The 15,219-nt window shown below is 57.3% G+C and overlaps 1 protein-coding gene across 1 annotated transcript in view; it reads left to right on the forward strand.

Moving 5' to 3' along the window:
- The first annotated feature begins 4,026 nt into the window (after nucleotides 1-4,026).
- LOC144934881 (plexin-A1-like) overlaps nucleotides 4,027-15,219 on the forward strand; it is a 133,856-nt gene continuing 122,663 nt past the window's right edge. The window contains exons 1-2 of the mRNA XM_078861137.1: nucleotides 4,027-4,752; nucleotides 13,631-15,127. Coding sequence (XP_078717263.1) covers nucleotides 13,730-15,127 — 1,398 coding nt within the window. The 5' untranslated portion in view covers nucleotides 4,027-4,752; nucleotides 13,631-13,729. The remainder of the gene's footprint in view (nucleotides 4,753-13,630; nucleotides 15,128-15,219) is intronic.

Consider the following 15,219-nt stretch of genomic DNA (forward strand, 5'->3'; position numbering starts at 1 on the left):
TGCTCATCTTCGCCGTGACACCCACGCCCGGATAAATAGAATCGGCGTGGGCCTTCAAACGCATCATCGCCGTCATGGGACGTGGTCTATCCACCTCTAAATGAAGGCCTATCCCCCCATCGCCATCGTCGTTTTCATCACCGCCATCACCACAATCGCTGTTAGCCATCACCATCATTGTCGCCATCATCATCATCATCGCCGCCACTGCCATCACCATCATTGTCGCCATCATCATCATCGCCACTGCCATCACCATCATTGTCGCCATCATCATCATCCCAACTGTAATCACCATCATTGTCGCCATCATCATCGCCACTGCCATCACCATCATTGTCGCCATCATCATCATCATCCTCATCGCTACTGTCATCACCATCATTGTCGCCATCATCATCATCATCGCCACTGCCATCACCATCATTGTCGCCATCATCATCATCGCCACTGTCATCACCATCAGCGCGTTGAGGAATGTGCCAGTTTTATTAAACCGCGTAACCATGGGAACGCGATTGCTGCCGTAAGACAGATTATCTTTACACGTGCACTGCCGATGCCACTGCTGATACTGCTGCTGCTGATACTGCTGCTGCTACGACTGGTTGCTACTGCTGCTGCTGATACTACTGGTTGCTACTGCTGCTGCTGATACTACTGGTTGCTACTGCTGCTGCTGATACTACTGGTTGCTACTGCTGCTGATACTACTGGTTGCTACTGCTGTTGCTGATACTACTGGTTGCTACTGCTGCTGCTGCTAATGCTGCTGCTGCTGCCACCGCGGCTGCGTCAATGCAGTCTCTAGCTCTATACTGTACGTCGTGCGAGTCGTGCGCTGGTAGAGGCGTGAGTGGACAAAATCATCATCAGACATGTTCACTCCACTGCTGGATGAAGGCCTCTCCCAAGCCGCCCCCGCCACCGCTCACGATTCTTTTAAGTAACAGTCCACCCAGGACCCGCACGCGAGGAGCGGCTTTCATCATCGCTCCATCTCCACAACGGATGTCCCCTCGGAAGAGATCCATTCCTTTGGTCTGCACTCCGTAATTACCCTCGACCGTCGGCCATCATCAAGCCCTTGACCAACCCACACTGACCGGCGTGGTGAAGTATGGTCAACCAATCCCCCCGGCCCACGTGTGGGTTTAGAGAACCGCTTTGATGACGATGGCGAGGGATGTCGACCAGCCACGCTGCCTGACACGTGTCTCCCTCTGTGGGACATTGCCATGCAATGTTCCGACATCACACATTACAGAATTTTTATTATTGAGCTCATTAAATATATATATCGTAATATAAAACAGACGGATGAGTTAACGCGTGTGCGTTGCGTATGTGGAGTGTGTGTGTGTGGTGACACGTGTGCTTGGGGTGTGTGTGTATGGTTGGTGTGTGTGCGTGGTGTGTGTGGTGCGTTTGTCTGTGTGTTATGTGTATATGTTGTGTGGTGTATGTGGTCATTCCGTCTACGATGAATTAAACATAATTTACTATGATGACAGGCAAAATTACGGCTATTTTGCCCAATCCATTACCACTCAGATCATTATCATCATAACCAGTGCCATCTTCAGCAACTGCTGTAGCAGCAGCAACATCAGCAGCAGCAGCAGCAACAGCAGCAACATCATCAGCAGCAACATCAGCAGCTGTCGCATTGCCACCTATCCATGCATCTCTGTGAACCGTGAGCTGTGTGAACCGCTGTGAAAAATCATATAGCAGCCGTGATCATCATCAGCATCATCATCAGCAACAGTAGCATCACCTGCAGCATCACCATTAGCAGCAGATGCACCAACAGCAGCACGATTAGCATCAGCTGTATCATCATCATCATCCGCAGCAGCATCGGATGAATGCACACTTACAGTAAGACCATAACGAATCACTTGAATGGCATCATCATCAGCAGCAGTATCTGCAGCATCGTCATCAATCATCAGCCGCATCATCAGCAGCAGCAGCATCAGCAAGAGCATTTGAGTTGATGATCATCATCGCCGCCGTCATTATTATTTTATTGCCAGCATTTGTTCTCTCTTCTCCCCCCACTCTCCCCCCCACTCCCTCCTCCCTCTCCCCCCCCACCCTCTCCTCCCTCTCCCCCCACTCTCTCCTCCCCCCCACCCTCTCCTCCCTCTCCCCCCCACCCTCTCCTCCCTCTCCCCCCACTCTCGCCTTCCTCTTTACTCTCCCCCCTCTCTATCTCCTCTCCCCCTCCCTCCCCACCCCTTCTCTCTCTCTCTCTCGCTCACCCCCAGAGCCACACGCGCACGCGCAGTGCGCGCGACACTCGCATCTGCTCAGGAATTTGGGGGCAGATTTCTCTTTCTGCCGCATTCCGCACCCTGGCAGCAGCAGAATTATCATCATCAGCAGCAGCATTATCATCAGCAGCAGCACCATTATCATCAGCATCATCATCGTCAGCATTATCATCATCAGCAGCAGCACCATCATCGTTAGCAGTTGCACCAGCAGCATTATCATCATCAGCAACAGCAATTGCACATAATCGTTATCAGCTGCTGATGCATCGTTATCATTATCATCAGCAGCAACAGCATCATCATCGTCATTATCAGCAGCAGTAGCATCAGCAGTTACACATCATTATTAGAAATTGCATCACCATCAGTAGCAAATGAATCATTTGCAGCAGTTGCATACTTATCATCAGCAACATCATCCTCTGCATAAAGGACAATCACAACATCAGCAGCAGTAGCATCAGCAGTTGCATCATCAGCAGTATCAGAAACAGTTGAACGACCATCATTATCAGCAGGATTAGCAACAGCAACAGTTGCAGCAGTAGCATCGTGAACATCAGCAACAGTGGCATCAGTCTCTCATCCCAGACACACTTCCCGAATGTTGGATTCACGTCAGGAATTACAGCCAGGGCTCGTGGCGAGGGAGTGCGGATGTGGGGAGGAGAGGGGTGGATGGTGTTGGTGGTGGTGTCTCATGGTGTGTGTACGTGTGTGTAGGTGTGTGTATATCCAACCCCTCGTGTGTCGTGTCGGCCTTCATAGGTGCTCGAAAACAGCACTCGCCCTAACAGTCTGATGAGGCTATATGGGGGATCTTTGTCGTTGTATGCCTGTGAGCGGTCGCGTGTAGCAGTTCGCGCACTGCGCTCCGAACCCGGCGACCCGGGTTCGATTCCCGCTCACGGCCAACACCGGTGACGATGATCTGAGCTGGTCCTGGGCTTCCGCTAGGCCGACTCAGCCTCCAATGAGTACCTGGTGAGGTGTGTAAACATCGCCACTAGAGAGACAAAGGCGGCCGGGCGTGGTGCTGGTCACCGACCCCCTCGTATGCCGTCCTGGCCTTTAATAGTGCTCGCTAATAAAATTTGCCCCAACAGTCTGCTCGAGGCCATAGGAGGGATCTTAGTCTTTTTGCCATAGTGTATACCCGTGTGTAATTATACATGTGTATGCACGTGTGAAGGTGTGTGTGTCTGCGTGTTCGTGTGGATGCACGTGTGTGTGTTCTAGGGGGCGGCATTGTCGTGGTTTAGCCGACTGCGCTACGAACTCAGCGACCCGAGTTCGATTCACTGCCAACATCGGTGCCGAATATCTGAACCAGTCCTGGGCCTCTCCAAGGTCGACTCAGCCTTAAATAAATACGTGGTACAGAGGGGGTGGGTGTTGGCCACCCACCCCCTCTGTGTGCCGTGCTTGCGTTCATAGGTGCTCGCTAACAACGCTTGACCCCAACAGTCTGTTAAGGCTACACGGGGGACCTTTGCCTTTGTGTGCGTGCGCGCCGGTGGGGGTAGCGGTCAGGCAGCGCGAGTCGCGTGTGCGTGGTGGGGGCGGGGGGGGGCTGCGTGGGGAGGGAGGGGGCAGAGAGACGGAGCGAGCGAACTGGCGAGAGAGAGAGAGCGCGTGCGATAGGAGGGGGAGAGGGCGCGAGAGGGAGGGAGGGAGGGCGCGAGAGGGAGGGAGGGAGGGCGCGAGAGGGAGGGAGGGAGCAGAGAGAGAGTGCGAGAGAGTGAACAGCAGCAGGAGGGGGAGGGGGAGTGAGGTTTGGGGAGTTGCGCAGGCGCGGCGGATGGATGCCACGGCGCTCTGAGTGTCTGTGCCGCGCGTCGTCTCCAGCATCACCGCTGCCATCGTCACGAGCGGCCGCGCTGAGAGGGAGGCAGCAGCTGCAGCGGCAGCAGCGGCAGCAGCAGCGCAAAGATGCGCGAAGCCTCCACGGCAGCCACTCGCCCGCCGCCCCTTCCCGAGCGCCGATAGCGCAGAGACGCAGGCGCAAGGCCGCTGCCGCCGCGCGCGACGCGAGAGTGTTGCGTGCGAGAGTGTTGGAGAGAGAGAGTGTTGGAGAGAGACTGTTGGAGAGAGAGAGTGTTGCGTGCGAGAGCGGCAGAGAGAGGGAGAAGGGAGAGCGAGGCGTCGAGGAGAAGAAGGTGGAGAGAGTTCGGGAGCTCTCCTCTCGCTCTCTCTGCGTTATCTCCGCTCTCTCGCTCGGCGCGCGCGCGCTCCGCACATCTTCAAGCGCGCTCACAAAGTTGCCTCTTCGTGCGGAGGAGCCATCATCAGAGGAGCCGCGAGCAAGGGGGGGGGAGATCAAGCGAGAGACTCCAGGGAGGACGCGAGTCACACGAGGAGACGGGAAGGAGCGGAAGAGGAGAGAGAAGGCGGCAGGCGCTGTCGTCTCTCGATCGCCGGCGCCCGGAGTTACCCACCCGGTGCCGAACTGGGATTTTGGCGAACGGTAGGTAGGAGGAGGGTGAGTGCTGGTGCTGGTGGACGTGGTGGTGGGTGCTGCTGGTGGTGGAGATTGGTGGTTAGCGCGCGGTGCTACGAACCCGGCCACCCCGGTTCGAGTCTCGCTCACGGAAAAAACCGGTGACGAATATCTGAACCGGTCCTGGACTTCCCCTAGGTCGATTCAGCCTCATATGAGTACCTGGTGCGGAGTGTAAACATCGCCACTGGGGAGACAAAGGCGGTTGTAAGTAGTGATGGCTACCGACCCGCTCGTGTGCCTTGCCGGTCTACACGATTGCTCGCTAACAGCACCTGCCCCAACAGTCTGTTTAGGCTATACGGTGGATCTTTATATTTTGTTGGTGGTGGTTGTAGTGTAAGTTGAGGTGGTGGTGGAAGAGGAGGTGGTCGCCGTGGTGGAGGTGGTGGTAGTGTGATTGATAATTATCAATGACAATCACAACTTGCAATTATCTTCATAATTGCAAGTTGTGGGGATTGAGAGAGCTGTGAGCTGCCCGCGTTCTGCACTCACACGGCGAGATTTGGGGACGAGAAGACACGGGGGTGTGGAGAGACACGGACACTCGGGGCTACACGGGGATGAAGACATGGGGAAGGGGGAGACACGGCGACACGGGGAGATACGGAGAGACACTTGGATACTTGCGGATACGGGGAAACTGAGACTGGGATATGTAGACGGGGAGACCTCGAGAGACACGGGGACAGGGAGACAGAGACATATGAAGACTTATTCATACGGGGAGACACGGGAGAGCACAGGGAGACAGATACATGCAGGGAAATTGGTAGACACGAGGAGACATGGGGTCAGGGGAGGCACAAGGAGACGTGGAGAGACGAGAGGGGTGCGGGGATAGCCACGACGGAGGTGTTCGGGGAGAGCTGGGAGAGAGGCGGCGGAGCAGAGAACCTCCAGATCGCCGGTTCGCTTGACGCGGAGACACTGAGACACTGGCAGACACGGGGGGAGACAGAGAGACAGGGCGCGGGGCAGGGGGAGACGGGGATACCGGGTGGCAGAGGCTGAGCAGAGGCGACTCGCGGAGACTTGAGGAGAGCGAGACAGAGACACGGGGAGACGAGGGGGAGACGTGGGGGCAGGGAGACACGGGGAGACGAGGGGGAGACGTGGGGGCAGGGAGAACACAGGAGAGGAGTCTCTCCGTCTGTATTTCTGTCTCTCCGTGTATGGGGGCGGTGGCGCGGCGGTTAGCGCGCTGCGTTTACGAACCCGGCGACTCAAGTTCCATTACGGCTCACGCCCAACAGTAGCAGCGATTATCTGAACCGGATCTGGGCGTCCCCTCCGTCTACTCGGCCTAAAATGTGTAAACATCACCACTCGGGAGACAAAGGCGGCCGGGCGTGGTGCTGGCCAACCACCCTCTAGTGTGCTGTGCCGGCCTCCATAGGTGCTCGCTAACATCACTTGCCCTAAAAGTCTGTTGAAGGCCATCAGGGGTGTGGGGGTGTAGGGATCTTTATAGCTGTCCGTGTGTGTCGGTGATGAGGCTGTGAGTAGATGGGCACGCGTGTGCACAGTGTGGACTGGGCAATGCGTGCACGCTGTGCACATCGCGCACGCACACGGGACCCCCGCTGCAGCCCCAGCAGAGTGTTGGGGCCGCGCTGTCAGACACGCGGCGCGCGAGAGGCGGCGATCGCCAATGACACGCCCGGCCGTCTTTGTATCCCCAGTTGCTGCCCGTAACACACGGGTACTCATTTAAGGCCGAGTCGATTTTTAGGAGGGCCCAAAACCGACTCGGATAACCGTCACCGGTGTTGACCGTGAGCGGGAATCGAACTCGGGTGGCCGGCCTCTCGCAGTGCCGTTCCACCGCGCGCAGCCCCTGCCCGGCGCTCTGGTGGACGAGGGCCTCCTGCCGCGCCGCGCTCGGGCTCCGCGAGCGAGCGAGGAGGAGGAGGGTTGGTGGCGGGGCACAGAGGAGCCGTGCCCACCGTGACAACTCCGTAATGTTGTTCCGCACGCTGCTTCCGCCATCCAGAAGAGAACCGGCTTGGCTTCCGAGATGTGCAGAGATTGGGGCGCATTCCGCGTGATGTCTTCATGGCTCTGTGGGTATTTGTGCGTGCGTGCGTGTGTGCGTGTGTGTGCGTGTGTGTATGTACGTGTGTGTATGTACGTGTGTGTATGTACGTGTGTGTGTGTGCGTGTGTGTATGTGGGAGCGGTAGTGTAGCGGTTAGCGCGCTGCGCTATGAACCTGGCGACCCGGGTTCGATTCCCGCTCACGGCTAACACCAGTGACGATTATCTGAACCGGTCCTGGGCCTCCCCTAGGTCGACTCAGCCTTAAATGAGTACCTGGTGCGGTGTGTAAACATCGCCACTGGGGAGACAAAGACGGTCGGGCGTGGTGCTGGCCACCCACCCCCTCGTGTACCGTTCCGGCCTTCATAGATGCTCGCTAACAGCACTTGCCCCTACAGTCTGTTAAGGCTATACGGGGGATCTTTATCTTTGTATGTGTGTGTGCGTGTGTGTGTGTACGTGTGTGTGTGTATGTGTGTGTGCGTGTGTGTGTACGTATGTGTGTGTACGTGTGTGTGTGTGTGTACGTGTGTGTGCGCGTGTGTGTATGTATGTACGTGTGTGTACGTGAGTACTTTGCGTACTCGGGATTCCTATCGGTGCTTGATAGGAATCTGACCTGCCAATCACTGCGTGGGGAGCGGTGGCGCAGTGGTTCGAGCACCGCGCTCCGAACCCCGCTTCCCCGAGTTTGATCCCCGCTCACGCCCAAAACCCAGCATGGGCCTCCCCTAAGTCGATTCAGCCTCAAATGATTACACTATGTAACACAATTTTTGTTCCTGGGTACTTTATGTGAACGAAGACACAAACGCACACGTTTTATCATTGAAAATAGGTAGATTTCAAAATATTGTCCTGGTCACAAAAGCAAAGTTTGTGGGGAGTAATGGCCACTTTCTGTACTTTTGAGTCATAAGCAATTAGGAACTAACACTTACTACCCAGAAACACATTTTTGTGTTACACGGTGTTAGCTGGTGAGATGTGTAAACATCGCCGATGGCCACCCACCCCCTCGTGCGCCGGGTCGCCCTTCGCCGGCGCTCGGCCTGTCACGGCTCCGGGGGGCGATCTTTGCCTCATGGGTGCCGAGTCGAGTCCACGGGTCCCGAGTCGAGTCCACGGCAGGGGTCGAGCCGCGATTGTCCGTGGATGGGAGACAGCCTGCGAATACGAACGGGCGCTGTCGGCTTGTGCTGTGCGAGATGACCAGCATCATATATGGGTTGTACAGCATTGTATTCTTAAATCTATCTGTGCGGAGCTTTGACGTTTTCCCCGCGTCCGCGCGGCGTCGGGGTTCACTCAGAGGTCCCCGGTTGCCTCCGGTCTTGAAATCGGCTAAAACCTCCCAGGGCAGTAGCAGGGGACCCACCACGAGTCGCGAGACTCAGCGAGGCTGCCTGCCCTGGCTAAAGACGTGTCGCAATACACGTTTACACGCAGATACATCGTCAGTACTGGGGAGACAAAGGCGGCCGGGCGTGGAGATGACCACATCATAACTTCGTGCGCCGTGCTTGTCTTCATAGGCGCTCGCTAACAGCACTTGTCCCGAAAGTCTGTTGAGGCTACACGGGGGGCTCTGTCTCGTGTCTCTGTGTGTGTATCTACGTGGCGATGTGTCTCTCTGTATGCGTGTCTGTGCGTGTCTGTATGTGTCTGTGTTTGTATGTGTGTCTGTGTGTGTGCCTGTGTGTGTGTCTGTGTGTGTATCTGTGTGTCTGTGTGTATATGTGTGTGTGTCTGTGTGTGTGTGTCTCTATGTCTGTGTGTGTCTGTATGATTCGATGCGTGTCTCTGTGTGCGCGCGTCTACACCGACTGGGCTGCGTCCCCTAATTCACACGGACCCCTTTCGTGGTTCACAGGGACCCCTTTCGTGGTTCACAGGGACCCCTTTCGTGGTTCACAGGGACCCCTGTAGCTGCCAGGAGGAGAGAGGGGATGCCCCGTTTGGTCAGGACAGGCGATGTTTCCTATCGCTGCCACTGGGGTCGGCTGTATTTTAAGAGCAACCGAGTCTGTGGGGAGCCCTGGCCGACGATACCTGCTCTCCCGATATAGCCTCGCACAGTGGAAAAATATCCATCAGCGCCAGTACACCTACAAGCAGCCTTCTCCCGTGAAGACGGGCCACTATCTACCGTGAGGCCGGGGCACGATCTCGCATTCGGAACCTCGCGTTCGCTCGCACGTGATCGGCATGAGTATGCGAACTTTGTACTCCAGTGGTAGTGCCTTACACCGTGCATCCCTAACGCGAGCCTGCCTAGCAGCGAGCGAGCGAGAGATTGACCTCTGGCCGACGTAGACTGTTGGGGCCACCGCTGTCGGCGAGCGCCTATTGAGGCCGGTACGACGGACGCGAGTGCGGCGTAGTCACAGCACCACGCCCGACCGCCTTTGTCTCCCCAGTGCCAATGGGTGTACATGGTGAGTCAGCGACTCATTCAAGGCAGCCGTGATGAACGCTGAGTGCACAGCGTGCATGATGACATTCTTGATAATGATGAATGTCCTTGATGATGGTGATGATTGTGAAGATGGTCGTGAAGACAGTGATCCTGATTGCGTTCATCACATTCACAATAACGATGTTAATAACGATGATGAAGATGTTGATGATAAAAAATAAGAGCGTAAGAGTGATCGGTTACACTTGGATAATAAGCAATTACAACAATATGAATAATTAAAATTATTAATTATTGTGATAAGTAATATTAATTAGTATTCCACTCGTTTACCCAGGCAAGCCTCACTGAGTCTCATGGCTCGTTTCAAGGAGGCTCCTGCCCAGTCTCCGCCGTGATTGCCGGCGTGTGTGTGATCCCGACCGAGTGATCATCACGGACACATCGTCACTGCTGATCGCTCTGCTGATCATTACATCTCGGCGATGACCATGGTGATGGTGATATTGATCACGGTAGTGGCGGCGGTGATGAAGCTGTGAGTGGAATGCGTCTCACTGGTGGCTGCACTGAGCACAGAGGGCGCGTGCACACAGAGACAAAGGTCCCCCGTGTAGCCTGTAACAGACTGTTGGGGCAAGTGCTGTTAGCGAGCACCTATGAAGGCGGGCACGGCACACGAGGGGGTGGGTGGCCAGCACCATGTCCGGCCGCCTTTGTCTCCCCAGTTTCGATGTTTAGACACTGCACCGGGTACTCATTTGAGGCTGAGTCGACCTAGGGGAGGCCCAGTATCGGTTTAGATTTTCGCCACAGTTATTGGCAGTGAGCGGGAATTTAATTCCGGTGGCCGGGGGGGCGGAGAGAAGTGCACTAACCACTACACCACCGCTCTCCACGCTTACATTTATGTATGTTGAACTTCTATCTCACCGTACACAGCCAACCCATGCTAATCAGAGGTACAGACACACACACAGTACAGTATACACATCGCAATTAATAGAGAAACCAACATCAGCACCATGGCGAGCTGCAGAGCAATCAGCGAGGCGACCCGTGGCTTCATGAAGTCGGCGGCTGGCTGAGAGTGTCAGGATGAAGACCCAGATGTTGTGTCCGTGGGGGGTGCGGGTTCCCCCGGGACCCCCCCCTCCATTCCACACCCCCTAATCACGTGTTGCTCCTCACACCCGCGAAGCCCGCGAGTGTGCGGGTGCAACAGCGAGTACAGTCTAACTCTGCTGCACTGGCAATTATTTCAGTAATCCCTCGCCCATCGCCCTGTTTCTGGCCGTGCGTTACATGCCCGCCGGTGTCGCCCTTCGAGGACATCACTGGAGCTTGCATCAGTCGGATCACGATCCTCGTTACCGGCACCACCACCGCCGCCGCCATCGTCAGTCACGATCGACACACTGCTGGATGAAAGCAACTCCCCGAGTTTGCCTCCATCACTCGCGGCCTCGCCAATTCAGAAAGGCGCCCCCGGCTCCTGGCCGCGTGGCCGCCCCGCGAGGCCACGGCGGGGGGGGGGTGGGGTGGGGGGGGGCGCGGTGCGGTTGGGACGAGGCCAATGGCCCCCTCCGGAAACATTCCACATTCACATGACGGGGCCTCGCACGCGCACAGGACGACCGCTGTGCTGGCTTTCCACGGAGTGCTGCTCATTTTGTCGAGGGCGAGATGATGTTGTTGTCGATGACGATGATCAACTTTACCATGCCACGTGATATATGAATTGAATATTGTAAACGGGGAGGAGCGGTGGCGCAGTGGTTAGCGTATCGTGATGTTAACCCTGCGAGCTGTGGCGGGTGATGTCTGAGCCGGTCCCGAACTTTCCCATCCCGCGCTGACCAGCGTGGTGAAGTATGGTCAAAGAACCCCCCCCCCCCCGATCGACAATACGGCGAGGCGAAGGTGACTTCATCCAGCAATGGATTAACAAGAGTCTGTGCACCATTATTATAGTAAACTGTGTATATAGTACTGTATATAGTACTGTATATAGTACTGCATATATAGTACTGTGTATATATTTAATGCACTTAAAGGAATATTGGAAATTATCGTCGCCTTTTATTTTACACGCGAAGCAAAACTAAAGGTAACGAGTCGCGTTTCGGGGCTTACTACTTCCAGCACGGCACACCACACCCAGAATACCCCTCGCTGTGCCGACTCCGAGTCCACGTGGCCACACACTGCAGTCTCTAGCAGCGGCTGCGTGCGACCTCGGCGATTGGTGAGGTGCTCCGAATGGGCGATTCGTGAGTCCGAGCGAGCTCAGCCGCCACGAGTCGCGTCCACAGCGTCGCGGACGAGCGAGAGCCGAGCGTGCGTCGGCCGGCTGGGTAGCAGGCCTCCCGACGGCGATGTCGCCTCGCGCACGCACACACGCACGTGTACACACGCACACCTGTACACACGCACACCTGTACACACGCACACCTGTACACACCTCCGACTAGCATGGTTGGCTATGTACGGTGGGAAATAGGTTCAACATACTTATGTGTACACGCACACACGTGGTGTGTACACGCACACACGTGGTGTATGTGGACACGCACACACGTGGTGTATGTGTACGGGCACACACGTGGTGTATGTGTACGGGCACACACACACGTGGTGTATGTGTACATGCACACACGTGGTGTATGTGTACGGGCACACACACGTGGTGTATGTGTACATGCACACACGTGGTGTATGTGTACGGGCACACACACACGTGGTGTATGTGTACACGCACACACGTGGTGTGTGTACACGCACACGCCGCGTGTGTACACGCACACACCACGTGTGTACAGGCACACACACACACGTGGTCTGTGTGTACACGCATACACGTGGTGTATGTGTACATGCACACACGTGGTGTATGTGTACATGCACATACACCACGTGTGTACAGGCACACACGTGTGTACATGCACACACATATGCACGCACAGTTTATCAGCTACCAGGCGAGTTGATCAGCTGTCTGGTGAGTTGATCAGCTACCAGGTGAGCTTATTCGTGATCTGGTGATGTTGTAAATCTGATGGAGCTTTAGGGCTCACCACTGAGCAACAGGGCGGCACCACCACCACTGCCCCCACCAATTCCCGTAGAAAGTCCCAAAGGGGTCCCTCCTCCCTCTGCAGGACGCCCCGGCAGCCCCTGCTGGTGCCGTGCAGTGCGGTAGCATGTGCAGTGCGGTAGCATGTGCAGTGCGGTAGCATGTGCAGTGCGGTAGCATGTGCAGTGCGGTAGCATGTGCAGTGCGGTAGCATGTGCAGTGCGGTAGCAATTGACGCCGCGGCCGAGTCGGGGACACGAGGCGATCTCTGGGGCAGCTTCGGGGTCGAGGTCGCCCCGCAAAGCGCCGCGGGCGCAGCCAGAGGGCACGTGGCGCAGAGTGTCTTTGTGCCTGGAGCTGCCCCCCCCACCCCCCGTGGTGGCCATGGAGTGATCGCGGGCACAGTGAAGCAGCAGCAGCATCTACATCAGCATCTACATCAGCATTTGCATCATCATCAGCAGCAGAATCATTAGCAGCAACATCATCAGCAGCATCAGCTCAACATCAGCAGCAGCAATAGCAGCCCTAGCAGCAACATCATCATCTCATCATCAGCATCATCAGCAGCATCAGCTCAATATCAGCAGCAGCAATAGCAGCCCTAGCAGCAGCATCATGATCACGCCGCACTGATTGCCACTGTAAGTGCCGCTTTCTGGGGACGCTCTGTCAGGGAGGGCTGTGGCGTTATTTATTTATTTCGCTATCTCACCCGGAGATTCCCGTGAGATGAGGCATCTCCCGTGCAAGGGAGTCCACGTGCCGACCGGCGATACAAATAGATCCGAGCGGCACTGCAGGTACAAAATCGCTCAACCTTGTCCAGACCACCGGCTCAAAAGAACTGCGCGTGTGACATGGTCGTACCAGACACTCGAGTTGAGAATGTGGCCGTCACAACAACAGGCGGTAGAGAAACAAGGACTCGGGACTGCAGACCAGTTTCGTTCTCATTGGGCCACATCAGCACGGTACAGTCATTGGCGCATTCACGGAGAGAGCCGGTCTCGCCTTCCGTCTCTCGGAGCTGCTGATGCACGTGAGCCCCTTAATCTCAGACATCTCCACCGCTTCACTACCCCTTACCCCCTCCTCACCACTGAGTAGGTGGGTGGGTGAATGAGTAAGCAAGTGAGATGGGTGAATGAATAGGCAGGGGGATTTGTGAATAGGTGGGTATACGAGTGAGGAGCTGGGTATATGACTGCGTGGGTGGGTTGGTGAGTAGGTGCACGAGTTCACGATTTATCATGGATGCTTCTCCAGTCATTTACCAGCGCGTTCTCCTCTCGTCCCTTTCAGCTCCCACGACACCGAGGCCGAGCTGGGCCGGGTCGTGCCGGGTCATCTGGGGTCGCGTGGATGCGTGGGCGCGCGTCTAGTTGAGGCGACGCGTGGATCATGACTCCTCCTCACCCCCTCCTCCGCGTCTCCGTCTCCAACCCGGCGCTCGCCAACAACCATCGCCAACTCGGCCACGGCCGCTGCGATCGCCACAGCCGCCACCGCCGGCCACTGCTGCTGCGGCCGCCGCCGCTTGCGCAACTGCTGCTCGCGCTGCTGCTGCTCCTGCTGCCGCCGCCGGCGCCGGCATCGCGCGGCTCTCGCCAGCCCTCTGGCGGGGACGGAGGCGACGGCGGCGGTGGCGTCGCCAGATTCGCGACTCCCAACAAGAACTGGCCGCTGAACCACCTGGTTGTCGACGGCGGCACGGGCAAGGTGTACGTGGGCGGCGTCAACCGGGTGTACCAGCTGTCGAGCAACTTGACCCTGCTGCGCGACCACGAAACGGGCCCCGTGATGGACAACCGCGAGTGCTACCCGCCGCCGATGGTGCAGCAGTGCAACCAGGAGTCGGCGCCCAGCGACAACGTCAACAGGCTGCTGCTGGTGGACGCGCGGCGCTCGCGCTTGCTGGCGTGCGGCAGCGCCTTCCAGGGGGTGTGCAAGCTGCTCAAGCTGGACGACCTCTTCAAGCTGGGCGAGCCGGCGCACAAGTCGGAGCACTACCTGTCGAGCGTCAGCGAGCGCGGCTCGTCCGTAGGGTTCATCGTCGACCCGCCGAGGCGCCCGCCCCGGATCGACGGCGGCGGCGACGATGGGGACTACGATGATAAGGACGAGGAGGATGAGGATGACGAGGAGGGCAGCGTGCTGTTCATCGGCACGCCGGTTGACGGCAAGGTGGACTACTTCCCGACGATCTCGAGCCGCTGGCTGAAGCGCGACGCGGAGGACGCCAACATGTTCGCGTACGTCTACCACAACGATTTCGAGTCGTCGCAGATGAAGATCCCATCCGACACGCTCTCTATGTTCCCCAACTTCGACATCTTCTACGTGTACGGCTTCTCGAGTGGAGACTTCGCCTACTTCCTCACCGTGCACCCCGACACGCAGCCGCTGTCCGCCGACGCGCCGGCCGAGCGCTTCTTCACCTCCAAGGTGGTGCGCCTGTGCCTGCACGACCACCACTTCTACTCCTACGTCGAGCTGCCCATCGGCTGCTCCAAGGGCGGCGTTGACTACCTCATGGTGCAGGCGGCCTACCTGGCGAGGCCCGGCCGTCGGCTGGCCGAGTCGCTGGGCATCTCGCCGAACGAGAAGGTCCTCTACGCCGTCTTCCTCAAGGACCAGAAGGGCCGGCGCAGGCCGCCGGGCGGCGAGTCGGCGCTCTGCGTCTTCCCGCTGCGCGCCATCGACGAGGCCATCAAGGAGCGTGTGCAGTCGTGCTACCAGGGCAAGGGCACGCTGCAGCTCTCGTGGCACATCAACCGCCTCATATCCTGCACCGCCTCGGTGGGTGCCGGCGCCGGACGAGCGTGGTGACGGTTGTGGTGGTGGCGGTTGTGGTGGTGGCGGTTGTGGTGGTGGCGGTTGTGGTGGTGGCG

This window comes from Lampetra fluviatilis, chromosome 11 (genome assembly GCF_964198595.1).
Source record: "Lampetra fluviatilis chromosome 11, kcLamFluv1.1, whole genome shotgun sequence".
Lineage (NCBI taxonomy): Eukaryota > Metazoa > Chordata > Hyperoartia > Petromyzontiformes > Petromyzontidae > Lampetra > Lampetra fluviatilis.